General features: G+C 34.1%; 2 protein-coding genes across 8 annotated transcripts; one reads left to right on the forward strand and one right to left on the reverse strand.

Moving 5' to 3' along the window:
- The first annotated feature begins 1,528 nt into the window (after positions 1-1,528).
- Positions 1,529-7,430, forward strand: LOC123907376 (probable transcriptional regulator SLK2). 2 transcript variants are annotated; one of them, XM_045957607.1, is made up of 10 exons: positions 1,529-1,695; positions 2,504-3,609; positions 3,872-4,003; positions 4,287-4,338; positions 4,447-4,661; positions 4,750-4,818; positions 5,265-5,365; positions 5,756-5,849; positions 5,941-6,010; positions 6,135-7,430. In XM_045957607.1, the coding sequence occupies exons 2-10, from the start codon at positions 2,653-2,655 to the stop codon at positions 7,082-7,084; spliced, it is 2,640 nt and encodes an 879-aa protein (XP_045813563.1). In that variant the 5' UTR covers positions 1,529-1,695; positions 2,504-2,652; the 3' UTR covers positions 7,085-7,430. The 2 variants fall into 2 exon arrangements, with proteins under 2 accessions (XP_045813563.1, XP_045813564.1); XM_045957608.1 differs by lacking the exon at positions 1,529-1,695 and adding an exon at positions 1,702-1,828.
- Positions 7,431-10,161: 2,731 nt separating this feature from the next.
- LOC123909034 (F-box protein At4g00755-like) lies at positions 10,162-24,540 on the reverse strand. Of its 6 annotated transcripts, none has more exons than XM_045959807.1 (7): positions 16,377-17,817; positions 15,129-15,346; positions 12,768-12,904; positions 12,162-12,476; positions 11,859-12,061; positions 11,029-11,168; positions 10,162-10,389 (listed from the first exon to the last, which is right to left on the reverse strand). In XM_045959807.1, exons 3-7 carry the CDS (start codon positions 12,880-12,882, stop codon positions 10,227-10,229), a joined length of 936 nt encoding a protein of 311 aa, XP_045815763.1. In that variant the 5' UTR covers positions 12,883-12,904; positions 15,129-15,346; positions 16,377-17,817; the 3' UTR covers positions 10,162-10,226. The 6 variants fall into 6 exon arrangements, with proteins under 6 accessions (XP_045815763.1, XP_045815766.1, XP_045815768.1 ...); XM_045959810.1 differs by lacking the exons at positions 10,162-10,389; positions 11,029-11,168; positions 11,859-12,061; ... (1 more) ...; positions 12,768-12,904; positions 16,377-17,817 and adding exons at positions 17,905-17,976; positions 19,013-19,149; positions 19,643-19,812; ... (1 more) ...; positions 20,546-20,699; positions 24,298-24,540 and having other exon boundaries at positions 15,134-15,346; XM_045959811.1 differs by lacking the exons at positions 10,162-10,389; positions 11,029-11,168; positions 11,859-12,061; ... (1 more) ...; positions 12,768-12,904; positions 15,129-15,346 and adding exons at positions 17,905-17,976; positions 19,013-19,149; positions 19,643-19,812; ... (1 more) ...; positions 20,546-20,699; positions 24,298-24,540 and having other exon boundaries at positions 15,972-16,639.
- Positions 24,541-26,305: the final 1,765 nt, after the last annotated feature.

The raw sequence follows: 26,305 nt of genomic DNA on the forward strand, positions 1-26,305 counted from the left end.
TCTCGAAGATAGATTGTTCTTCAAAGTGTAATAAGACCCTCGATGATTCTTTATTTTTCACATTAATTAATAGTGAATGAAACTCTTACACAAATTGTGTGAGGACTGGATGCAGATTACACGAGAAGATATGTGATCGAATCAATATAAAAATACCGGTGTGATCTTCTTCAACCCCCCTCTCTTTAAATTTTTGCATTTTATAGTTTTCATGATTTTTATTTTGATATTTGTCTGAAGTGTGATCATTGATTTGTTACAAAAGTTCAATCATTCATAGTTGTATGATTCATGTTCAATGACATACTATAAATTAGATTAGCGGCTTTTATTTTTCTGTCACAATTTAAATTTCTCAATTGTATAATTAGATTTTAAAACTACATATCTCACTAGTATTTTTTTGATGCAACATATCACTCTACTCTAGTATGAATATCTCACTAGTATTTTTTTGATGCAACATATCACTCTAGTATGAAAACATATCATGTTATTAAAATCAAGATACCGATATTTTTGGTAGGCAATCAAAGGAATGAAACATTACTTTCCCTAATGATTTGTTGGGGTTGGCTTATTTTTGAGCCGTGGGTCGGCTTGCTACGGAATGAGAATGAATTCTGGAATTGGATCAACTATAGGATGTGAGAACTCATATTTGGGGAAAAATTATTCGGTTTGTTTCAAGTGTGAGTGATTAAGTTTCACATCGACCATGAATGAGAAAATATTGAATTTATAAGAGATGTGACTCATTAACCCAATGCCTTAAAGTTTTTGGTGGAAATGTGACGTCTCTTTTGGAACATTTGACCCGATATTTCTACCAAGATTCTCCAACATACTCCCCCAACATACTCCTCCAACATATAACTTTCAAGTAATTATAGATCAACATGTAAATAATTATAGATGAAAATGTAAATATCCACCACCATTGTGTTAAATAGAAATATAAAATTATTGAAACCCATGTATATTGTAGTTACCGTTAGTATGAAGTGTATATTCACTGTTGATCTGCAACTAATTAGAGAAGAAAAAGTATTTTTCAGGATCTTGATACAAGATGTATGACATATATTTACATGTTTTAATATATCTCATGAATAGAGAAAATAGAACATGCACTGACAATACAATATAGTTTTATATTATCATTTGAATTTTATCAGATATTTCCGAAATAACATAAAAAAACAAAACAGAATATAATTCGATGTAAAGAGTTTCTCCCCCTATGGAAAGGAAGAAGAAGAGTTTCTTTCTCCCCAACAAAAAATCTTCTTAAAATAGAAATAGAAATTAACACAAAAATCTAGCCTTCTTAAAATAGAATTAAACAAACCTAGCCCAATAGAAAACCGCCACGTACACAAAATCAATATCCTTAGCGTAAAACTTCGAATCTATCACCGACTAAGCTAACAGAGATTAACACTGTCGACACGTACCCTAATTTCAACCGGTCATAACCGGTTAACATGAAGTCATAAAACCGGTAAAAAACAGTCACATATGTTTTCATTACCAGTAACTACTATATATACCACTCTCTCTCATTACAATCACATTCTCTTTACTTTCTCTCACTGTTTTTCATTTTTAATTATTTTATTATTATTATTATTATTTGTTCATTTTGTTTTCAGAAAGCGACGTTTTTCGCTTTTTTCAGCTCAAGGTTTCGATGTAAGTAGCTAACAAATTTGGTTTCATTCTTATTTGTTTGTTCAATTTTACAATCATTGTGCTTGTTGATCGTGTTAAACATTTTTTGTTAAGTGAAATTGTTGATGTTGTTGGTTGGTTTATGAGTTTAAAGGTTGTTTTTTTAGTTGTTTGATGATGATTTGGGATTGAATTGGTTAGATTTTGGGATTATAAGTTTTGGAAATGGGAATTGGGGTTTTTGTTATTTGATTTTGGGTTTTAGGGTTTTGAATGTGTGTGTGAATAATTGAGATAGTTGGATTTCTGGTAATGGTTTTATTTTAATTTTGTTTGAGATTGTTGGCTTGAGAATTGTTGTAATTAGGGTTTGTTGAATGAAATTGTTTGATTGTGAATTTGTGATTTTCCTTTTGTTTCAAAGTGTTGTTAATTATTGTTCAATTTTGATGTTTTTGAAAAAATGGGTATATTGTTCAAAATCAGATATATTTATGTTTGTATTTATTTATTTGAGTTTTAATTAGGGTTTGTTAAATGAAATTGTTTGATTGTGTGAATCAGTGATTTTCCTTCTGTTTCAAAGTGTTGTTATTTATTGTTCAATTTTGATGTGTATTTTTTTAAAAGACGTGTATATTGTTCTTAAGCAGATATATATGTTTGTATTTATTGATTAGAGTAAACTAGTTAGTTTTTGATAATTGGGTGAATTAGTTTTAGATCAACTGTGTATATTTCTCTGTTTTGTTTGATCTTTATTAATAGTTTGTACTGAGTTGAGGAGAAAATAACAATTTTGAGCATTTGGTTGCAAATGTGTTTGTAGGTTTGTGAGAAAGGTTGTAATACATCAGTGGATTTAATCCTCAATCTGCATGTTACGTTGAACTTGTCTATTGTTTGAGGATATTTTGAATACCAAGTCTGGCTTACGATAGCTACCTTGATTCCAATCACCAAGGGGGCATACCTCCCATGGCACCTTCTCGGGTGGCAGGAGGTTTAGCCCAATCATCATCAAGTTCTGGAATTTTCTTTCAAGGAGAGGGGCAGTCACATAATTTAGTCAACTCTCACTTGAGCTCATCTTTAGTCAACTCATCTAACACTGTTCCTGGAACTGGTCATTCCAACCTTGGTCCAGTTTCTGGGGATATGAATAACGCAATTTTGAATAGTGTGGCAAACTCAGCACCAAGTGTTGGAGCTAGTTCTTTAGTCACAGATGCAAATTCTGCACTCTCTGGTGACCGCCATATGCAAAGAAGTGCTAGCATTAATGGTGACTCATACTTAAGATTACCTGCATCACCTTTGTCATTCACATCAAATAATATTAGCATTTCTGGGTCACCTGCAATGGATGGTTCCTCTGTAGTACAGCAGAATTCTCATCAAGATCAGAATGCTCAACAATTGCAGCAGAATCAACAGAAGCTGCAGGGTGCTTCAAGTACTATGCATTTGCCTGCCTCTCAAACTGGCTCATCTTCGCACCAAATGGGTGCACAAGTAGCAGGATCTTTCATTCAAGATCCAAATAATATATCCCACTTGCTGAAAAAACGTAGGGTGGATATCAAACAAGAAGATATAATGCAACAACAGGTAATACAGCAGCTTCTTCAGAGACAAGACCCTACGCAATTCCAAAGTCGCAGTCCACAGTTACAGGCTATGTTTCAGCAACAGCATAGGCTTAAGCAACAACATATCTTTCAGTCATTGCCGCAGGCCCAGCGAATACAATTGCTGCAGCAGCAACAACAGCAGCAGCAGCAGCAACAACAACAACAAATGCAGAGGCAGCAAATACAACAACAAATGATGCAGCCCTCAGCTGGTGTTAAGCGTCCACCTGATAGTGGTGTTGGAGGTGTATGTGCCCGTCGATTGATGCAGTACCTCTATCATCAAAGACAGAGACCAAGTGTGAGTTTTGTTTATTTGCTGCATGTGAACACTTGTCTGCATGATTTCTTTTGTCTATGCAGCACCAATGCTATATGATTTATAGATGTTCAAATCTGTTTTAGATGCTATATATCATGTGTTTATATGAAGTTTTGTTTCAAGCATCTGTCCTTCTATATGAGGCATTAGTATAATTTATCTTAACACATTTTTAATGTTTTGTTACTACTGAAATCTTGGTTAGGTACATAACTAAAATTCAATTGATCTGTTTTCTCAGGATAATAGTATTGCATATTGGAGGAAATTTGTGGCTGAATATTACTCTCCCCGTGCAAAGCAACGGTGGTGCTTGGCATTATATAGTAATGTTGGACACCATACAGCTGGCGTTTTACCGCAAGCAACTACGGTCAGTTTCTGCACTTCTGTTTAATCCCTTATACATTGTTCCTTGAATAGGATAATGCTGTAATGTTTGCTAATGGTAAATCTTGAATTCAAAGTTTTTATAGATTGGATTAGGTTATCATCATGTAATTGTTGGTAACTTCTAAGGATACCTGTATACGAGAGTTATGCCAAAAATTATGCTTAGTATTTTTGTTGTTTCTCGTTTTTGCTCTTTTCGTCTGTTGTGGTATTCCTGACTCCTTGACATGTTGATAATCTGATATTGATATTTATTTTTTCAGCATGCTTGGCAATGTGATATATGTGGAACTAAATCTGGAAGAAGGGGATTTGGTAAGGAACTGTACATATTATTTTTTTCTATCAACTGTGATTATGGATGTTTCTTTATTTCTGATAATGCTAGTCTAATAATATCTGCATTCTGGATTTGTTTAACAGAAGCGACTTATGATATACTACCCAGACTTAACGTAGTCAAATTTGGTGGTGGCGTGATCGATGAACTTCTGTTTTTGGACTTGCCGCGTGAAATAAGATTTTCTTCTGGTTTGATGATGTTAGAATATACAAAAGCAGTTCAAGAGTGTGTGTATGAGCAGCTCCGCGTTGTTCGTGAGGGTCAGCTTCGTATTGTATTTACTCAAGACCTGAAGGTTATAGATCTTAACTGTATCTAAACATATTTACTTTTTGATTCTTTTGTTTGTATTATTGACAACTGGGATTCTTGATAATTTGCAGATATTTTCTTGGGATTTCTGTGTAAGGCGCCATGAAGAACTTCTTCCTCGAAAGTTAGTTGCACCACAGGTATATGATTTTGCATGTTATGTTGGGTGTAAGATGGTGCAAGTTAACTGAATATATTTCTGTGAAGTAGCTCGCCATTTGCCACCACTTTCTCTGTCCTGTGCTATTAGATATATATTCTTGATGAAACATTGTGCTATGAGATTTAAAATGAACCAATAACCATAACCATTCATGATTGCTCCAAATATTTTGCCAAGCATCTATAACTATATTGGAAATCTCCCTGAGGTGGAAAGTGCTACCCACCTTAACCAGGAAGAACTATAAATGATGGAGCTTCTTCTGAAACTCTTGGAGGCACTGAGCACTCTTGTCATCTTTCTTTGTCACCTACTTTATGAAGATAATCTTACACTAACTACATAATTATATCTATTTAATTGGAATGATAGTGTAGAGGTATTATTTTTTAATATAGGTCTTATAATTTTAACTTTTTACAGGTCAACCAATTAGTTCAAGTAGCGCAAAAATGCCAAAGTACAATTTCTGAAAGTGGGTCAGATGGGGTTTCTCAGCATGACTTGCAAACAAACAGCAACATGTAAGTTAATTCATGGTTGTTCCTCACTGATTTACGTATTTAGGAAAGATTCTTGCTCAGGTTCACCATTTTTCTTAATTGCATGCTTTATATGAAGATGTTGTCATCTATGTTTAATAATGCATTCTGTTTTTTTTTTTGCAAGAGAATCGGATAAGTAGCCACCGAAAACTATTGTTTCTCCATTTTATAATTTGTTCTTTACAGAATTAATTTTGTTTTATAGTACATGCAAATGTGTTTGAAGTCATGCAGGGTCAACTAATAGGAATAATGGATTTATTGTTACTTTTATTAATATATAGTTTGTGTTCTTGAGTCAGGTTTGTAGAGGTGAACTACTAAAATGTTACTGAACTAAGGTTTAAGATAATTTTTCTTTTGCATCAGGGTCCTAACTGCTGGGCGTCAGCTTGCAAAGAGTTTGGAGCTACAATCACTAAACGACTTGGGCTTTTCAAAAAGATTTGTGAGAACTTTGCAGGTAAACTGTTAAATTGTATTTCACCAGGAAACCTTGATATTTTTTTTGTTTATATAATATTTAATCAAAGCCTTCTTTTATGTTTTCACAGATTTCTGAGGTTTGCAATAGCATGAAAGATCTAATCGATATCTGTTTTGATCACAATGTCGGAGCAATTGGTAATTTTTGTTGTTTTTATTATTTGTTCTCAATTATATTAAGTTTTAGGTGTTTGGAAATTTGATGCTAATTAGCAATAGCCTTTGTTGCTTTCATGTTTATTAACATTACATTTTCCTGCAGAGAGTTTGAAAAATTATTCTCAATTTTCAACCTCGTCAAAGCACCAAATGCAAAAGATGCAGGAGATGGAACAGGCAGCAAATGCTCAAGGTCTCCCACCTGATCGAAACACACTTAATAAACTGATGACATTGAATCCTGGATCTAACAATCTTATAAACAACAATCACAATATGGGCAATCGTGGTACTTTGTCTGGGCCATCACAAGCTGCTATGGCAATGTCCAATTACCAGAATCTTCTCATGAGACAAAACTCGATGAATTCAAGCCCCAGTTCACTTCATCGAGAAGGGTCCCCTTTTAATAACTCGATCCAGAGTCCCTCATCAGCTTCTTTGCAAGGTGCTGGTGCTGCTGCTATAATCCCAGGCTCTATGCAGAATTCACCTCACAACAGTAGTGGTGGTTTCTCAAACCAACATCTAGCCTCACAACAGCAGCGGCAGCAGCAGCAGCAGCAACAACAACACCTTCAACAGCGCTCGTTAAGTGCAAATAATTTACCTCAACAAAATCACTCACAGGGACCTCAAGGAAATCAATCACTGCAACAACAGATGATCCAGCAACTACTGCAGGATATGTCAAATAACAACGGGGGAGTGCAACAACAGTCTCATAGTGGACCCATTGTAAGTGGGAATATGGCAAAGAATAATTTGGGTTTTGGGGGACAAACTCCACCCACAGCTGGAGGAGGCTCTGCCAGTGGTCCAGCAAATAATGGACCTGTTTCAAGGAGTAATAGCTTCAAAGCTGCTTCAAACAGCGACTCTTCTGCAGCAGCTGGTGGAGGCGGCAACAATGGATTCAACCAGAGAGCATCTGATATGCAGCAAAATCTTGCTTTGCAAGATGTGGCTTCGGAATTTGGCCATGAGTTTGCGGATAACCCCTTCTTTAACAGTGATCTTGACAATAACATGGGTTTTAACTGGAAGACATGACTGACTCGACTCGTCACTGTGATTGGTATTTCTTGTTCAATTGTTTTATCTTATCTTATTATATTATCTTTGTACAGAGGACACTTAGTTTCTGCCTTTTTTTGTGCTCATTTTCTTGATGGAACTTGTCATGACTGTTACTCCAGTAGGTGTTTTAGAGGGATTTTATTTGAGGGTTGTTTTTTCCTGGCCTGCAAGTGTAAACTATCAGTACTTTAACCCGTGCAACGCATGGAGAGATAATTGTTGTTTGGTTGTATACTTATTGCCTTTTCATATTGAAAAGTTGGTGATGTAGACATAAAATTTTGTGGAATACTATATAATTGTAACTGTCGTTATTTAAGAGCATTTGAATGTTAGCAACAAAAGGTAGCATTTTGATTTTAAATCATTAATGAATGATTTTGCTAATTGCATATATCATGAATGCTTGCATTCTAGCCTCTGCAAGTAATAAGGATGTGATAATAATATCCCTTTTGTGACTCAATCAATTCTCACCCTTGGCAGCCGCAGTCATACAAAGTATTTGGCAGATTCTTCAACTGATATCTTTTGATAATATAAATCTTTAGCATAGGCATGATAATAAAACCCATATCCGTGGGTACCTGCCTGTCCGCCCTGATTTTGACGGGGAAAATCCGAGTGACTAAGTTTGGGTTTTGGTTATTAACTCTCTAGTTCACGCCTTCTCGGGGAAGGGTCCTTGAATTACTAAGCTTATTGTGTATTTTGAATGGTTAGTTAGTCTATTACGTATATTGGTCCCTTTGGATTCCTCATGTGGCCTCCACATGCAACATATTTTTTTAGCAATGCTGATGATTTTGCTTTAACGTTGAGTCTTTTAAGTGGATTTAAGTGGGCCCCATGTGAATTTTTTTTTCTTTTCAAATTGGGACCATGTGTACAATTTAACATTTAAACATATATTTATTTAAGATTAAAATATTTTAAATTTGTTCACATAGATCTTTTACGAACAATGCTCACTTCTTTTTCAAACAAGACCGATATGTACTGAAAACCATATATATATATATATGCTTACAAAAATTGGTGTCAATTTTCCTTTTACCTGAACTCTTTCAAAATATTTTTAATTTTTTTACTTCCACTTTTTGACAATATATAAATGAAAACCATATATAAATGCACTTTTATCCTCTATTTTGTTTAAAATGTACTTTCAATCTCCTCATTTTTTTTCATTACATTCAATCTCTTAATTTTTAAAAATATTTTTTCGGTCCCTCTATTATACAACTATTGGGATTTATTTTGTTCCCCACAAATTTTTGATGAAATGACACTCTCATTAACGACGTGGTACAACGTGGTGTTTAAGAGACATTAGTGACTGGATAAAATGTTTTCGTCATCACCACTTTATTTGCATGCCATTTATATTACTTAATAATTATGTTTGATATTTTTATTCTCTAAATGACTTTCTCATCAATTTGATTCTTAAACTATTAAAATCAACAAAAAGGTACATAAATTATTCTCCTCCAATTATATAGTCCTTATACTATTAAAATCAACTAAAATGTCCTTAAATTATTCTCTCATTTAACTATTTGGATTGTGCAAAAAACATCACAACAATTTATCACTTATTTGAAATAAAATGAGTTGATTATCAAACATAAATAATATAAATGACATGAAAAGAAAGTGATAACCAAAATACTATTTCATTCAAGTCACCAATGTTAGTTAACTACCATGTCGTTAATGAGAGTGTCATCTCATAAAAAATGACGGGGATAATAAAAAATGGCTGAATGCATGGAAGTGGCGAGTAGGTTCAAAATTGACATTGATGTATGTGTCTTAATGGAAAGTGGGTGCGGGAAACATGTCTTAAATCAAAGTATATGTGCAATTGCAGATATTAATTCGGGAAGTAATTGAAATTTAAATGGTTAATCTTTCAAACATACTATGTTTTTTCCATATTAATCTTTCAACTGTGATTTCTTTTAAGTGCTTAATTTAGAGAGGGATGTCTCATACTTCCAAGGTCTTGTGTGACCATAATTTATTGATTTGTAATGTCAAGACTCTAAATGTTACGAGGCCATCATTTTTTTTGTTACTGAATTCTGCAAAATTCTTTTTTTTTTTGAAGAAGCTGCAAAATTCATATTTGTTGTGTTCAACTGTTAATTGATTAACTGCATATTTATAATCTATTAGTAGGTGTGTTTGTTATCATGTTTTCGTGACCCCAGATGTGCGGTGAAGCAGAAGCCAGTAACTTCAGAAATTCCCGTTAGAGATACATTGGGACGCGATATTTTATATAAAAGCCAATCCAAACATAGGCTGGATCTTGACCAAAAAAAGATAGGTTCATGCTAACTAGTGCCCCGTGCCTTGGAGCACTAGTTAAGGATACAAAAGAGGTAACTTATAATCATGTAGGTGATTAGTTAATCAATTAGATTGGTAGATTAATTGATTAGACGTAGTAAGAAAAAACTTAAAGTGATACGAAGAATATGGAATTTGCCAGGGAAATCTTGAAATGAATTATAAAAAACTACAGTCTAGGATTAAAATTAAAAGGCATAACTCAAGAACTAAAATTCCAGACCTAGCAAAATTGGCGAGCTAGGAGATATTCAAAGAAAACATATAAAGTGAATAAAGAAAGTTAAAAATGGTTTATGATCATTGTAAGAGCAACATCAATCTTATTAAAAATACCTTTGTTTATTTTGTTCTCTAACTAATGTGTGTGGAGAAAATCTAATTGAGAAAGAAGAAATCACCTTGTGTGCAAAACAGGTTCTTCGACTAAGATTAACTACAACTAAATGGCGATCGGTACTTTCTACCTATATTAGGTTATATAAACTAATTGCCTTTATTTTATGACATTGGCTACTACTATTGACCAGATTTCATGAGCATCAAAGGTGAACAAATATAAGCCAAAGAAATCAACTGTTGGTGAATAATAATATCCATGGCATAACCCAAAAGTTGGTGTCATTAAGTATTAAATTTTATTTAAACAAATTCAAAATGTAATTGATGGTATAGTGAATCCAAATCAATAATGTTCACCAAAAAAGAGTCAATAGTAATCAATAATGCAATTTAAAATTATGTTCCCGAAGTACTAATTATTTGAGGCTCTCGGCTCCCCCAAAAACAAGCAATTACACTCCCGTTCCTCGTGCTCGTGAGGGAAATATAATAAGTTGTACCTTCCAAATTGATGAACCCTCACAGTAAATTCTGGAGAAATTACTGTCCGTGCAACAACTTCAACATGGGAGGCACTGCACCATAGTAATCAAATTTATCATTGTTGAAAAACATATAAGCAAACACGAAAAGTGTGATATGATACTAAGAGTGTGTTTGATACATAAAGTCCAGCAATATAATGCAAAGAACAACATTTGTTCCTGTATATTATTTAGCATACACACAAAGCAGAAGCAAAATAAAATGAAATTTACAACAATACCTTTTCTTCTATATAATATTATTGTGTAATTATGAGAATGAAGGAGGGAGAAGAAAGATATGAGAAAGAGTGTAGTTATCGAGTAAAACTCAATGTTGATATTTTTGTCTATGTAGTTAACTAGTTATCGAGTAAAAAATTTAGAGTTTTTCCTCTATCTCACCTATATAAGAATTATAGTTTTGTCCTATGAAGTCCCTCATTTCTTAAAAGAAAAACAAACTAACACTAAGAAACGTAGACAAGCCACTAAAAAAAATTAATTTGGATAAATTTCTCAACAAACACTTACAAGAAAAGAAAAATTGAAAATATCTTGCAATGACAATGAGTGTTTTAAATAATAGCTTCTCACAGTTCTCACGTAAGTTAAAATAGCTTTTTATCCAAACGGGCATTAGTTCAGTGTGTGCATGCGGGAGGAAGAGAGAGGATTTGTGAAACATACCAACTATACCACCATGTAATCCCTGAGTTGTAAAAATTATCCACTTTTTCTTTTTGACCTGTACCAAACAGCTCCACTAGCAAAACACCTCCAATACACAGAACAGGTTTAGGTAGCTTGAATGTTTGCAACTTATTTTCCTGTATAACGTCACCAATGCATTTCACATTTCATAAACACGCATAGAATACGTTATGCTAAAAAATGCAGTTCAAAATGGATAAATTTCAAATCCAAGCTTGTTATATTCAGAAGGTCCCACGAGGGTTCACCAAACCACACCTAAAGTACGTCTACATAGCATAGAAATTAGTCCCCGAGGGGAGTTTGGTGGAATAGAACAATTCTGTGTATGTGTGTGTATGTGCGCACCTGCGCAACAAATAAACTGTAAGGTTTAGTCTTTGAGTTTAATATTTAAATTATATATAGTGAGTACGAATGTTTGTGTATGTGCGCGCGCGCCTGTGTAGGGGGATTCTGTGTGTGTGTGTGCGCCTGTGTAGGGGGTTTCTGTGTCTGTACTAGGATACCTATCATGGATACTTTTGGCGGATACCTATAGATACTCTCAATGCTCTATTAAAACCAATTACCATTATCCAAAAAAACTGCATGTCAACTGTCAAGTCTCATTTTAGTATTAAAAAAACTAGAAGATGATATTTAGAATGAAGGGAAAATAAATTCAACCCAAAACAAGAATTACATGTATAAATGGATAACGACTAGAGAGAAAAACAAATTAGATTAATCGCAAACACTTTTTAAGTCATTTGAAATGATAAAAGGAGAATATGCAAAACATATATGTTCATAGTGCGACTCACCTGAGACATTGGAAATATCGGTGAAGTATATGTCCATCTGAATTTCTCACCAAAAGTCAACGACTTATCTAAGCCAGTAGTTTTTCTTTTACGAAGCATATCTAAGCCAGTCATTGATTCTATTTCCTTGCCACGTCTCCGATAACCCAATCTAAATCGAACAGCCTTAGTTGAATACAAGTGCAAGCCATTACCATAATATGCTGACAGCAATCACAAATTTTGTTAGCTGAAGAAAAAGTACAGGATCATCAACATCAATTATTTTTCAGTATAAATTGATATACAATTCACAGGGCTAACCTAGGAATGGTTGGACATTAATCTCCGTAACAAGACATAAATTTGAACACAGCCGATACACTAAAGCCTCATATGATTGGCATAATAATGATACTTCCATGCAATGTGACATGCAATTGTTCTTCCTAGGAGTGAAACCAAAAGCTAGGTTCGCATAGAGTTTATGATTTTTCTTAAGACACCCCCATTTTGTATAATAATGGTAACGCATGTCCCTATCAGGTTCAATCACGAATCTTTCAATTCTAGGAACAACACCAGATACCTCAGGAATCATTTTCAAGCATAGTTGCTTGCAGAGGCCATTCTCAATAACTGCAAAATATTTAGATTTCATAATTTACCATTTGAACAGAAAATAAAGCTAAAGAACATTGAGCAAATCAACGGCTTGTAAATTATCAAATGAGAAAGAAACAAGTGAAATATTTTTACAGAACAAGCCAATAAAGCATTAGAGAAGTTTAACGTTTAGAAGTAAGCCATCACAATTCACAAACTTAATATAACATACATAAAAACTTTCCAAGTAAATAAGCGTTTAAAAAATAAAGAATCATATAATAAAATCATAGCACTGCAAGTAATAAAACTCAAATAGCTTACCAAAATGTTCCCAAGAACTACAAACAGCTGAGGCACGAACAAGGTCACCAGGATTATCCAAACAGGAGAAAACCTTTATTGACAAGTCAGGTCCGAGACATTGGATAAAATCCATGTTGGTTCTCAAGTATCAGAGCCTGATTGCAAGCAAAAGTAGTCTTTTAATAACTGCTGAACAGCTACAGCTCAAAGCTGACTATTGTGATATAAAAAAACACAAACTAAAAAACTTGACAAACTTGACACTCCATAGATTAATTTTTTAGGATTTGAAGGAAAATTGCATATTACTGAGTTGAATTCAATTTCTTCTTTTAAAAAAAAAAGAAATAGACCTCTTATGATTAAATGACCGAAAAATAAAAGATAACAAATGTTGAAAACTTTGGCAATCCCTAAAACATGATCAGAAGATATCACCAGAGGAAAATTATAAACCTAATAAAATTGCCACTTGAGAAATCATGAAACCAAAGAACGAAAAATAAAATAAGGGCAACGAATACGATCGTAGACGTAAAATGGTTGTCAAATACGGCTAATGTGGGTGCAAACCATGACATCATGGGTACAAACACAGTCACAGGCAGCATTTTAAATAAATATTTTGCATTGATGACCAAATCAATCTAAATCTAAATCCAAATACAGAGATACGGAAGAGAGACATTCAACGGAGAAGGAAATTCATGCTTGCATCCAGAAAACGTAAAGCTACAATGTTGCACACAGAAACTATGAACACACATATTGCTACGCATCGACAGGAAAAAGAGATGTGTACTTAAACAGATGAAAGATGAAAAGGAATTACCTTTAAGCAAAGAGAACCTGAATGATAAGAGAAGAAACCCTAGAAAGTGAGAGAGCAAACAGAAGCAGATGAATGACAAAGGATTTAGAACTATAGTGTCTTAAGGGCAAAGAATGCTTCTAGATGGATGACGTATCCCTCACAAATACAATTGGTGGTTTTTTTTCTTTACCTTTTTATGTAATTTATCTGAAAAGATGCAATGGACATAGATATGAGCAGCGTACAATGTACGCGGTGTACTACTTTTAATTTATATATTCCTTGAATGGGCAGCGTAAAATGTGTGCGATGTATCCATACAAAAATCTTGTAATTATCGTTGGATCTTAATTTTTACACGTTTTATTTACTGGCGGTTCATATATGTCTATCTCTTAATCATCGCCGGATAAAAATTTTGTTGAATTTTGTATCCATAGACGGTCCATATTCAATATATGCACTAGGAAATTAGGACCATATTGCCTTTCCCAACTCCTATATTCCGGCCACATCTCCTCCAAAAGTTTTGAACGCCCTTGTCTGCAGCGATTTGCACTCCATTTGTCACAACCTCTCAGTTATGTCTTGAACCTCTGACGGTCTTCATCCTCATTGCCTTAATCATAAAAAAAAATTCACTTAACGTGTCGCAGCCTCTCTTTTTATCTACCTCCCATCTCCTCTGCCCTACCCTTTTTCAATCTAAACCGCTTCTTACCCCCATAACACACCCTTTTTTTGGTTGGAGAATTCATTTTTCGTCATTGTTTTGTATGAACTCTGGATTCAATAACCGCCATTGCTCAATATAGCCCCCATTCACCACTTACAATGTAGTGATCAGTATTATAATCTCTCTTCTTAGAAAACATTTTCATGACTGGTTCATTCTTTAAAATTTCATATATTTTTTAAATAACAAATTTATAAAGTGATCAAATTAATTTACTCAAAGAATGGAAACTTGATCTAGTAAGTAACTCCCTTATCAAACCCACCTACAAATGTACAACCGCAATCCGCATAGAAAATGTTTATCAAAACATTAATATTAGTATGTATGCTAGAAACCACAAGCCAGTAACCCTCAAGAACACTAAACTATTACAACAACCCTAGTCTCATGTTACCTTTAAAACGACAAGTAATCAGAACGGAAATACACTAATAAAACACTAACTAATTTAACCAAGACATTGGCGACGAATCGTTTGAGAGAACCCGAGTTCGATTCCTTGTGGCAACAATTCTTAGTCGGATTTTACTTACCTCATGGCCGAACTCTGAATTACTAAGGCTCCCTTTCCCCAAGAACTAGAGGGTTAATACCAAAAAAACAAAAACCCTAACTAATTCTCTCTCTTGAAGGATAAACTCATAAAATCCATAATAACAAACTTAATAACACACAAACACCTTTCATTTACTTTGTGTGGTAGTGATGGAGGTAGTATTAGTTTAATGCAATAGAAGCAACAAATTCTTAAAACAAAAATGAAAACAAACAGAAGCAGAATTTTTATGAATTTTATATCCATGCAAGCTAATAGATACAATGATACCTAAAATCAGTGGAATCGATCATCTTCCCTTCTCTGCTATGCTTTAGGCCATGCAATGCTTTATCTTTGTTACCCTTCTTCAATTCCAGTACTCTCATTTTGTTCCAATTTGCATTTCCTCGCATTGCTTACTCTTTCTGTTGTTTGAGATTCCTCTTTCTCCATGTCACGCGATCTCATTTCATCTCTATTCATTCACCCCTTGTCTCTCATTTGTGCTGTGTTGGGTGCGTTTAGATTACAAATAATAGTATAGGATTAGAGGATTATTTAAGTATATCTAAAGACATAAATATTGAATAAGCAATCGAAATATGATATGTTTAGATTGAATTATTTTTTAGCTTATCAAAGATAGTTCATGTAAACTAAGATATTGAGCTTAAGTGATCAATGAGTTCTTCCTAGAACCAATTGTTCGGAAGAATCCGAGTTTTGAGAATAATTTTTTGTCAAACTCTGCATTACCAGCCCCCTTGTCTGGGAAGCAAAGGTTAAAAAAAAAAAAAAAAAAAGACGATAGTCTACGTAAATAAATAATATTTTATGTTATTTCATGAGTTCTCATTAACGAAAATTGTACACTCATATGCTGTATTTTTATAAACTATCTTGACAATCTTATAAATAATACATTAAGATTTAGTCTGATTTCTGTAAAACACTCAAATATGACTCTGACTTATAAATATTTTAAAAAGGTCTTTGACTCTATTAAAATCAAGTTGATACCTATATTAGCTACTTACTGTTAATTAAGTCTCTATATTTTACAACTTAGTATCAATATGTTTAGAAAATAGAAGTTGTCTCAGCCAACCTCTCCTCTTAATCCAAATTTATATTCTTACTACTATCTTAAGACAAACCAAAAACTATCAATGCATGAACAACTTGACCTGCCTAACCGTGTCTTAGGCAAAAAATGATACATCAATTTCTTTTCTCTCCTAAATTGTCTCTTATTTCTTTCAAACAATGTAAAATTTCAGGCTCAATATATGCATGCCTATTCAGTTTCTAAAAAACACACTCAATAGTGAACACTAATGCAAAGCATTTAATATATTTTGTTAACCATAAAATTTAATAGAAATCTAATACTACCCACCATCAAATTTTGAAGAGATGAAGTTGTGATTTATTTTGCTCTAGGGTTACATGTAATTTAATCTAAAAGTGGTGTCATGTTTCAACTGATAATTGTATTCATCAATGCTACCATCACTAGAAGTCTTAAAAACTTACCATTAGCACAAAACAAGTTATCAGTTCAAGCTATCAGACAGTGTTTCAACAATCTTATCTCAATGATAACAGAGAACATGTCGACAAGTCAAGAATATAGAGATGTTTGGCACAAGGTTGAGGTGAATTGTTATCTACAAAAACCAGATCACAAGTTTTTTTTTTTCCTTTACAAAACTCGGGATCCGGCCTAAGGACAAACTAATATGAGGGGACCAATCCCACCGTCCACTTGCGAGGGACCCATTTAAAGCCAGAGCTTTCTGTATACATTACGCCAAATGTCAATTGAGAATTGAAGCACTTGAGTTTACAGTTTAGCAAAAGGTTAACATTTTTATTTTACATTGTGTTGACTATTGTAATAGTTAAGATCAAATTCAATACAAAGGGTACTTGAGTAAAAAAAAAAAAAAACTTCAAATTCCTCCAATTTGGAGGGGAGTTAAAACTAAACATTGACTTGGGAGGGATTTTGCTTCCCTTTGTCTCGCTCCCCTCCAAATATTGACAATTTTAGTGCATGTTAGGATTGGCAGTGAGTTTGGCAGAATCACCATATGATTTTGGGAAAATTTACAATTTAGTGCTTCAACAAAACCAAAATGTTACCGTTATTTTGTCAAATTCACTGTGATTTCACTCACGCACTTAATATAACTTGCATAAATATTTTTAAATGAATAAGCATTTGAATACACATTTTGACATTATAGATTCCTAGAGAAGCATGTAATAGAAATCAAATGGCTTACCAAATCGGTTCCAAGTTCTAGAAATATATGATGCTTTTATCCTCCTAAATTTTTTCATTTCATTTATAGTCTCTGATGTTAGTTCGACTAACAATTGACCAATAGAGTCCACGTTGCAACTCCACTTGGACTAGAGTGTGACTTTGCTTCATATACTATCCTCCATTTTATGTACATTTATGCGAGAGATGATAGATTAACGAGATTCATTTAATAAGTGGATCCCACTAATGAGTCCCACTAGTCTTTTATTTGTGTCTAATTCTCTCATAAATAGACAACAAATGGAGGATAGTAAATAGAGCAAAGCCAAACTCCACGGACTATTTAAACCATTTTGGCCGTGCCCCCTAGACCATTTTAACATAAAATGGTCCAGATACATGGTTTATTCAATGAACCTAGAAAGTTGTTTTTTGCTTATATTTAGAACCAGAGTAGTATCAAACAAAGAAATCAACTGTTGGCGAATATCCATGGCATAACCCACAAATTGGTATCATCAGGTATCAAATTTTATTTAAACAAATTCAAAATGTAATTGATGGCATAGTGAATCCAAATCAATAATATTCACCAAAAGAGTTGATAATAACCATCTAATGCCATTTAAAATTATGTTCCCAAAGTACTACTAATTCTTTGAAAGTTCAATTGTAAAAATAATTTAGTTCAACTACATTTTTCTGACACTTAATTAACGATGCTCCCCCAAAAACAAGCAATTACACTCCCATTCATCGTGCTCGTGAGGGATATATAATAAGCTGTACCTTCCAAATTGATGAATCCTCACAATAAATTCTGGAGAAACTGCTTTTCCAACAACTTCAAAAGGGGATAAACTGAATGTGATATCATACAAAGAGTCAGCAATAGAATGCAAAGAACAACATTTGTTCCTGTATATTATTTAGCAGACACACAAAGCAGAAGCAAAATAAAATGAAATATACAACAATACCTTTTCTTCCAATTCTATATAATATTATTGTATAAATACTATTGTGTAATTATGAGAGAGAGAGAGAGAGAGAGAGAGAGAGAGAGAGAGAATGAAGGAGGGAGAAGAAAGATATGAGAAAGAGCATAGTTATCGAGTAAAACTGAATGTTGATATTTTTGTCTATGTAGTTATCGTGTAAAAAGTTTAGAGTTTTTCCTCTATCTCACCTATATATAAGATTTATAGTTTGTCCTATGAAGTCCCTCATTTCTTAAAAGAAAAACAAACTAACACTAAGAAACGTAGACAAGCCACTAAAAAAATAAATTAATTTGGATAAACTTCTCAACAAACTCTTACAAAAAAAGAAAAATTGAAAATATCTTGAAATAACTACGAGTGTTTTAAATAATAGCTTCTCACAGTTGTCATGTAAGTTAAAATAGCTTTTACATCTCAATTGTTTAACAAACTTTCTCGTTGAAGTTGAACAAAAATGGCTATCAAATTATAAGGGCTTTTCTGTGAGTATAAAGAACCAAGTAATTCTCTTAACTGAAAAACCCTCATGAGTTATAAACTAGTGAGGACAGTAAATAAGTTGTGACATTGATATAAGAAAAAGAACTTCAAAAGAAAGAATGTCGAGAGTAGATTATGGAATATTATTAAACCATTATCTGTTCTTAAACTAGTTGTCATCTTTAAAAAGACTAATTGTCAAAAATAATATGTTGAACTTCAACCAAAACCCTTGATATGTCTCATGAGCGAACTGTCGACATAGTGGACTGATGAAAAGGAAAGTGAGTAACTTCTCAATTTCATTTAAATTGGCAGTAATGGTCTTCACTCTTCAGTCAATTTATTTTATCCAAACGTCATTAGTTCAGTGTGTGCATGTGGGAGGAAGAGAGAGGATTTGAGAAAAATACCGATCAAACCATCTAATCCATGAGTAGAGAAAATTATCCACATTTTCTTGTTGACGTCTAACAAACAGCTCCACTAGCACCGCACCTCCAATACACAGAACAGGTTCAGGTAGCTTGAATGTTTGCAACTTATTTTCCTGTATAATGTCACCAATGCATTTCAAATTTCATAAACACGCATAGAATACATTATACTAAAAAATGCAGTTCAAAAGGGATAAATTTCAAATCCCAGCTTGTTATATTCAGAAGGTTGCGTGAGGTTTCACCAATTAACAACTAAAGTACGCCTACATAGCATTGAAATTAGTCCCTGAGGGGAGTTTGGTCGAATAGAACAATTCTGTGTATGTATGTATGTATGTGCGCGTGCCTGCGCAACTAATAAACTGTAAGATTTAGTCTTTGAGTTTAATATTTAAAATTATATATCGTGAATATGACTGTGTGTGTGTGTACTAGGATACCTACAGAGGGAAAATAAATTCAAACCAAAACAAGAATTGCATGTATAAATGGATAACACCTAGAAAGAAAGAAACAAATTAGATTAAACGCAAACACTTTTTAAGTCATTTGAAATGATAAAAGGAGAATATGCAAAACCTGTATGTTCATAGTCCAACTCACCTGAGACATTGGAAATATTGGTGAAGTATATCTCCATTCGTATTTCCTACAAAAAGTCAATGAATCATCAACAGCAGTCATTGATCCTATTTCCTCACCGCGTCTACGATAACCCAATCTAATCCGGATAGCCTTAGTTGTATACATGGGCAAGCCACTATCATAATATGCTGACAGCAATCACAAATTTTGTTAGCTGAAGAAAATGTACAGGATCATCAACATCAAATATTTTTCTGTTTAAATTGATATATAATTCACAGAGCTAACCTTGGAATGGTTGGACATTAATCTCCGTAACAAGACATAAATTTGAACAAAGCCGATACACCAAAGTCTCGTGTGGTGGGCCATTTTCAGTTTCGTCCCTTGGCTCCAATGTATTTGCAATTCCTTTAATGAAGTGTTCGATGCAATTTTTCTTCATAGGAGTGAAACCAAAAGCTAGGTGCGCATAGAGTTTATGATTTCTCTTAAGACAGTCCCATTTTGTATAATAATGCTTACGCTTGTCGCTATCAGGTTCAATCATGTAGTACTCAATGCTAGGAACAACACCAGATACCTCAGGAATCATTTTCAAGCATAGTTGCTTGCAGAGGCCATTCTCAATAACTGCAAAATATTTAGATTTCATAATTTTATCATTTGAACAGAAAATAAAGCTAAAGAACATTGAGCAAATCAACGGCTTGTATATTATCAAATGAGGAAGAAACAAGTGACATATTGTTACAGGACAAGCCAATAAAGCATTAGAGAAGTTTAACTTTTAGAAGTAAGCCATCACAATTCACAAACTTAATATAACATACATAAAAACTTTCCAACTAAATAAGCCTTTAAAAAATAATCACATAATAAAATCATAGCACTGCAAGTAATAAAACTCAAATATCATACCAAAATGTTCCCAGGAGCTACAAACAGCTGAGACACGAACAAGGTCACCAGGATCATCCAAACAGGAGAACACCTTTATTGACAAGTCAGGTCCGAGCCATTGGATAAAATCCATGTTGGTTTTCATACTAGACATATTCTGAAGTATCAGAACCTGATTGCAAGCAAACGTAGTCTATTAATAACTGCAGAACAGCTACAGCTCAAAGCTGACAATAGAGATATCAAAAAACACAAACTAAAAAACTTGACAAACTTGGCCATTTTGAAGATAAATTCTGCAAGCACTCCATAGATTAATTTTTTAGGATTTCAAGGAAAATTGCATATTAATGAATTGAAATCAATTTCTTCTTTAAAAAGAAACGGAACGAAAAATAAAAAATAACAAAAGTTGAAAACTTTGGCAATCCCTAAAACATGATTAGCAGATATCACCTGAGGAAAATTATAAACCTAATTAAATTGTGTCACTTGAGAAATCACGAAACCAAAGAACGAAAAATAAAATAAGGGCAGTCAAATACGGCTGATGTGGGTTCAAACCATGGCATCGTGGGTACAAACACAGTCACTAGCAGTATTTTCAATAAATATTTTGCATTGATGACCAAATCAACCTAAATCTAAATCCAAATATAAAGATACGGAAGAGAGACATTCAACGGAGAAGGAAATTCATGCATGCATCCAGAAAACGTAAAGCTACAATGTTGCACACAGAAACTATGAACACACATATTGCTACGCATCGACAGGAAAAAGAGATGTGTACATAAACGGATGAAAGATGAAAAGGAATTACCTTTCAGCAAAGAGAGTCTGAATGATAAGAGAAGAAACCCGAGAAAGTGAGAGAGCAAACAGAAGCAGATGAATGACAAAGGATTTAGAATTGTAGTGTCTTAAGGGCAACAAATCTTTCTAGATCGTTGACGTATCCCTCACAAAAACCACTGGTGGTTTTTTTTCTCTACTTTTTTATGTACTTTATCAGGAAAAATGTAATGGACATAGATATGGGCAGCGTACATTGTACGCGGTGTACTACTTTTAATTTATATATTCCTTGAATGGGCAGCGTACAATGTACGCGATGTATCGATGCACAATCTTGTAATTATCATTGGATCTTAATTTTTCATTTTTTATTTAGTGGCGGTACATATATTTCTATCTCTTAATCATCGTCGCATAGAAATTTTGTTGAATTTTGTATTCATAGACATATTCAATATATGGACTATGGAATTAGGACCATATCGCCTTTCCCAATTCCTCCTCTATTCACCTCTCATTCCGGCCACATCTCCTCCAAAAGTATTGAACGCCTTTGTCTGAAGTGATTTATGCTCAGCCATTTGTCGCAACCTCTCAGTTATGTCTTGAACCTCTGACAATCTTGCCTTAATCATAAAAAATTTGCACTTAAAAACGTGTCGCATCCCCTCTTTATCTACCTCCCATCTCTTCTGCCCTACCCTATGTCAATCCAAACCACTTCTTACCGCATAAGACACACCCTTTTTTGGTTGGAGAATTCATTTTTCGTCATTGTTTTGTATGAACTTTGGATTCAATAACCGCCATTGCTCAATATAGCCCCCATTCACACTTACAATGTAGAGATCAGTATTATAATCTCTCTTCTTAGAAAACATTTTCATGATTGGTTCATTCTTTAAAATTTCATATATTTTTTTAAAATGACCAATTTATAACGTGATTAAATTAATTTACTCAAAGATGGAAACTTGATCTAGTAACTCCCTCATCAAACCTACCTACAAAAGTAGAACCCCAAACACACTTAACATTAATCAAACACCAAACATCCTCATAGAAAATGTTTATCAAAACAACAATAATATTAGAATAAACTCTGACTTTAATTGGGGCTCCCGCAAGTGGGCGGTGGGATTGGTCCCCTTGGATTAGTCGGTCCTAAGGCCGGATACCAAGTTTTCAAAAAAATAAAATAATATTAGAATGTAGGTGGCTTCTAGGGTGAGGGCTCAATTAAGTCCCTCACCGGTGTACCACTTAACTTGACCATGAGATTAAACAGGCATACATGATCTAAATGTTCCTTATCACAATGGATTCATCTACTTTTTTTTTTCTCTCGCCCTCAACCGATCTCCCTCTCTCCACCGTCTGCATTCTCCATGATCTTTTGCCACCGTCTGCAAATAATTACCCATGAATTGATATTTTTCTGTCATCTAAAGCATAACTGTACTGTTGTAAATTTGTAATTGGGAAGAACGAAATGGGTTTTAAAGCCAAAACATTCATATTTTAACACCTTACCTTTTTCACCATCTTCATCTCATGGGTAATAGCAAATCGAATACTCATTTTATCAATTGTGTTTCATAATCTAAAAGGGCCCCAAAAACATTTCACCATCTAACTGATCTAAGCACTTGTGAATAAAATCAAAGTTGAGAATGGAAAAAATACAGTTGCAAAGTTTTATATAATATCCATGTTATTATTGGATCAGAAAAAAACCTATCTATAACTTAAAATTTTTCCAAGTGTACAGTTATTGTCATTTTCTTACACTTTTGAGATGTGGAGTTTCTTGATTGATGGCGCTATCAAAACCCTTTTTTTTTCTTCTCAGAGAAATTTTTTTTCTTTCTTCCCACAAAAATTATCCACAAAAGAATCAATCTGAAACACCCATTTAATGATTTTTTAAAACAAAGTCTAGTTTTGTTTTAAAGAGTGTTTTTATTGAACCAGTTTTTTTTTTTGAAGAAGCTAAATTAGCCCACCCAAATTGGCGCCAGAGAGAATCGAACCTCAGACCTCAAGAGGAGCACACTCCCAGGTCCCAAGCCAATACCAATGCACCAACCCAAGTGGTTTTTTTTTTATTGAACCAGTTAAAGCATTCATGGATGTTGGACTTGGCAGGCGATGAAAAAGAGAATGAGAGTGCTATAGGAAAATAAAGAGAAAAAGAAGGTGAATCAAGTGTGATAACAATTAATAAAATCTCACGCGCTTGGTTAATCTAATGGTCAAGATGAGTGGTACACCGGTGAGGGACTTAATTGAGCCCTCACCTTAGAATCCACCTTAGAATGTATGTATGTTAGAAACCACAAACCAGTAACCCTCAAGAACACTAAAATTTTACAACAACCCTAGTCTCATATTATCTTAAAAACGACAAGTAATCAGAACAAAAATACACTAATAAAACACTAACTAATCCTCTCTCTTGAAGGATAAACTCATAAAATCCATACCAACTACTAACAAATTTAATAACACAAAAAACTTTCTTAGTTCCCTTGATTTACATAAAATGATCTTATATTACCCAAAAGCACTTAGATGAAATGGCACAAGTCTCTTCTAGCTTAACCAAGGTCTTGGACTTGATCCCTGACTTGGGCATGCAGTAGTGTTAAAACTAATGTATATGGGCATAAATTAAGGTACTCTCCCTCAAATGGAGTACCCGTGCATCATAGGTTAAAACTCTTAACGAGAGTTTGCCACTCATTTGCCTCCCACTAAGGATTAGTCTCTGCCCAGAGGATACGCCGATTACACCCAAAAAAAATCCTATATTTAGGTAGGGAGGTAATATTAATTTAATGTAATAGAAGCAACAAATTCTCAAACAAACAACAAAACACTTAAAAAATGAAAACATATAGAAGGAAATTATATATATACAATGATACCTAAAATCAGTGGAATCGAAGGAGAATTTGTATGAATTATACCTAAAATCAGTGGAATCGATCATCTTCCCTTCTCTGATGTGCTTTGGGCACAGGCAATGCTTTATCTCTGTATCCCTTCTTCGATTCCAGTATTCTCATGTTTGTTCTAATATGCATTTCCTCGCATCGCTCACTCTTTCTGTTGGGCGATTCCTCTTTCGCCATTTTTGCTCCAAAAATATTCATTCACCCCTTGTCTCTCTCTTTTCTGCTGCGTTTAGAACGGTGTGTCATGTCAACATTTCCTACCAAATAAGCAATTGAATTAGTATAAGTGTAATGCAAACCTTAACAGTCAAGATAGTTTTTGAATAAGCAATTGAATTAGTATAGGTCTCTCAAATTCTAATATGGTACCAGAGTTTATACTAGATCCATTAGTTGTTTGTTGTGGAGACCTCCCATATTTGGGCCACCCGTTGTTGTGGATTTCACGTTTCAGCTTGTTCAGTTCTGGACGTGAGGGGGTGTGTTAGAAGTCCCACATTGGCTAGAGATATGACATAGATAGCCTTTATAAATGTAGTGCAGACATCAACTCTCAAGCTAGCTTTTTCGGTTGAGTATGAGCCTCTCAAATTCTAATATTAAATATGATAATTTTTTTAACCAAACGATCTTAATTCATATCATTAACCAATAAATGTTTAATACATGAAGTAATAATCTCAAATTTATGGAAACTAGCCCAAACATTGGCCGTCCTAACAAAGTTAACCTCAAACATGACATAAGAATATGACAAACTTAACCTCAAAGTTTACGTAAGAAGATGTTATAAGAAGAATAATGTTGTTAACAATTAAACTAAATTTCGAATTTCCTCGTGTTCTCGAATGGATAGCATCAACCAACAACTTTAAGTTGCTTTCAAATTGAACTCGCTCAAATCTACGATGAATAGCCTCTTTCATAGCATGTAATAGTGCACATTCTTCGTCTTTCACTATGGAATAAAAAGGTTGCTGTCATTGAGTCAAGCCGGCCACAAATTGAACTTGCTTCCATTAAATATGATAATTTGAAATATGATTTTTTGTGTTTTTTTTTACATAAGTTTTATTGGAAAATGTTAAAAAAAAAAAATTGGTTATTGATTATGAGAAAAAAAAGATAGAGTAAATTAAATGCAACGCACAACATAAAAAAACATAACAATAATACTGGTAAAGGAAACGAAAGAACGTTGTGATGTAGGCTGGACTCGCGGTGGTACAATCGACTAATTTAGAGTCGTGATGCCACCATCTAATGTCGGCGGTTCAACGGTTGTTCTGCCGGTCAACCCCAACTAGGGTAGCTTCACCGTATGCCGTCAGTCAATGTCAATTCCGACGACGGAGGAACAAAGTGGAAACAACAAAAAGCGGCGAAAGTCGTGCTTGCATAACGGTGCAAAAGCATATATTCAATCCTCTGGTTTGTGGCCGCCAAAGCAGGGAAATGAAATGCCATGACTATTGGCTTCAATTGCCATGCATTTAGATCCAAAATGGATTGTTGATCTCTGTGTTATGTATTGTTGAAAGTTTCCCACGATCCGGACACATCAGGATCTGATTCGGTCTCCTATGTTCGAAAGGATAAGTGCGTAGATACTCCGTGTTGACGGTAGTAGTCATTTGTCATGCTAATGTGTTCGCGCTCGTGGTACTTAGTTCCGTTGATAGTCCATCCCTCGATCTGGCTTTCAATTGGTTTTAGGTTGCTATCCGGACTCATCAAGATCTGATTCAGTCTGCTTATGTTCGATAGGGCTAGGTGCGTAGATACTCCGTGTTGGCGGTAATAGTCGTTCGTTGTGCTAATGGGTTCGCGCTCATGTTGCTCACTTCGATTGATTGAACATCCCTCGATCTGGCTTTCAATTTGTTCTTGGTTGTGGATTTTCAACAAGACTAGTTTTGTCAAAGCTTGATACTTTAATATCCGTATATCATTCATTGATTTCGGACAGTTTCGCTTGAAAAAGCTTCATCGCTTGATGCTACAGCAGGGAGTAGTGGGC

Source organism: Trifolium pratense, linkage group LG2, assembly GCF_020283565.1.
Source record: "Trifolium pratense cultivar HEN17-A07 linkage group LG2, ARS_RC_1.1, whole genome shotgun sequence".
NCBI lineage: Eukaryota > Viridiplantae > Streptophyta > Magnoliopsida > Fabales > Fabaceae > Trifolium > Trifolium pratense.

Excerpts from the sequence above, each read along its gene's own strand:
- LOC123907376 (XM_045957607.1), top strand. The coding sequence starts at position 2,653 with ATGGCACCTTCTCGGGTGGCAGGAGGTTTAGCCCAATCATCATCAAGT. Across the intron at positions 3,610-3,871 it reads ATCAAAGACAGAGACCAAGT|GATAATAGTATTGCATATTG; the intron begins GTGAGTTTTGTT and ends CTGTTTTCTCAG. Across the intron at positions 4,004-4,286 it reads TTTTACCGCAAGCAACTACG|CATGCTTGGCAATGTGATAT; the intron begins GTCAGTTTCTGC and ends TTATTTTTTCAG.
- LOC123909034 (XM_045959807.1), bottom strand. The coding sequence starts at position 12,882 with ATGGATTTTATCCAATGTCTCGGACCTGACTTGTCAATAAAGGTTTTC. Across the intron at positions 12,062-12,161 it reads TAATGTCCAACCATTCCTAG|CATATTATGGTAATGGCTTG; the intron begins GTTAGCCCTGTG and ends GATTGCTGTCAG. Across the intron at positions 10,390-11,028 it reads ATTACATGGTGGTATAGTTG|TGCCTCCCATGTTGAAGTTG; the intron begins GTATGTTTCACA and ends ACTATGGTGCAG.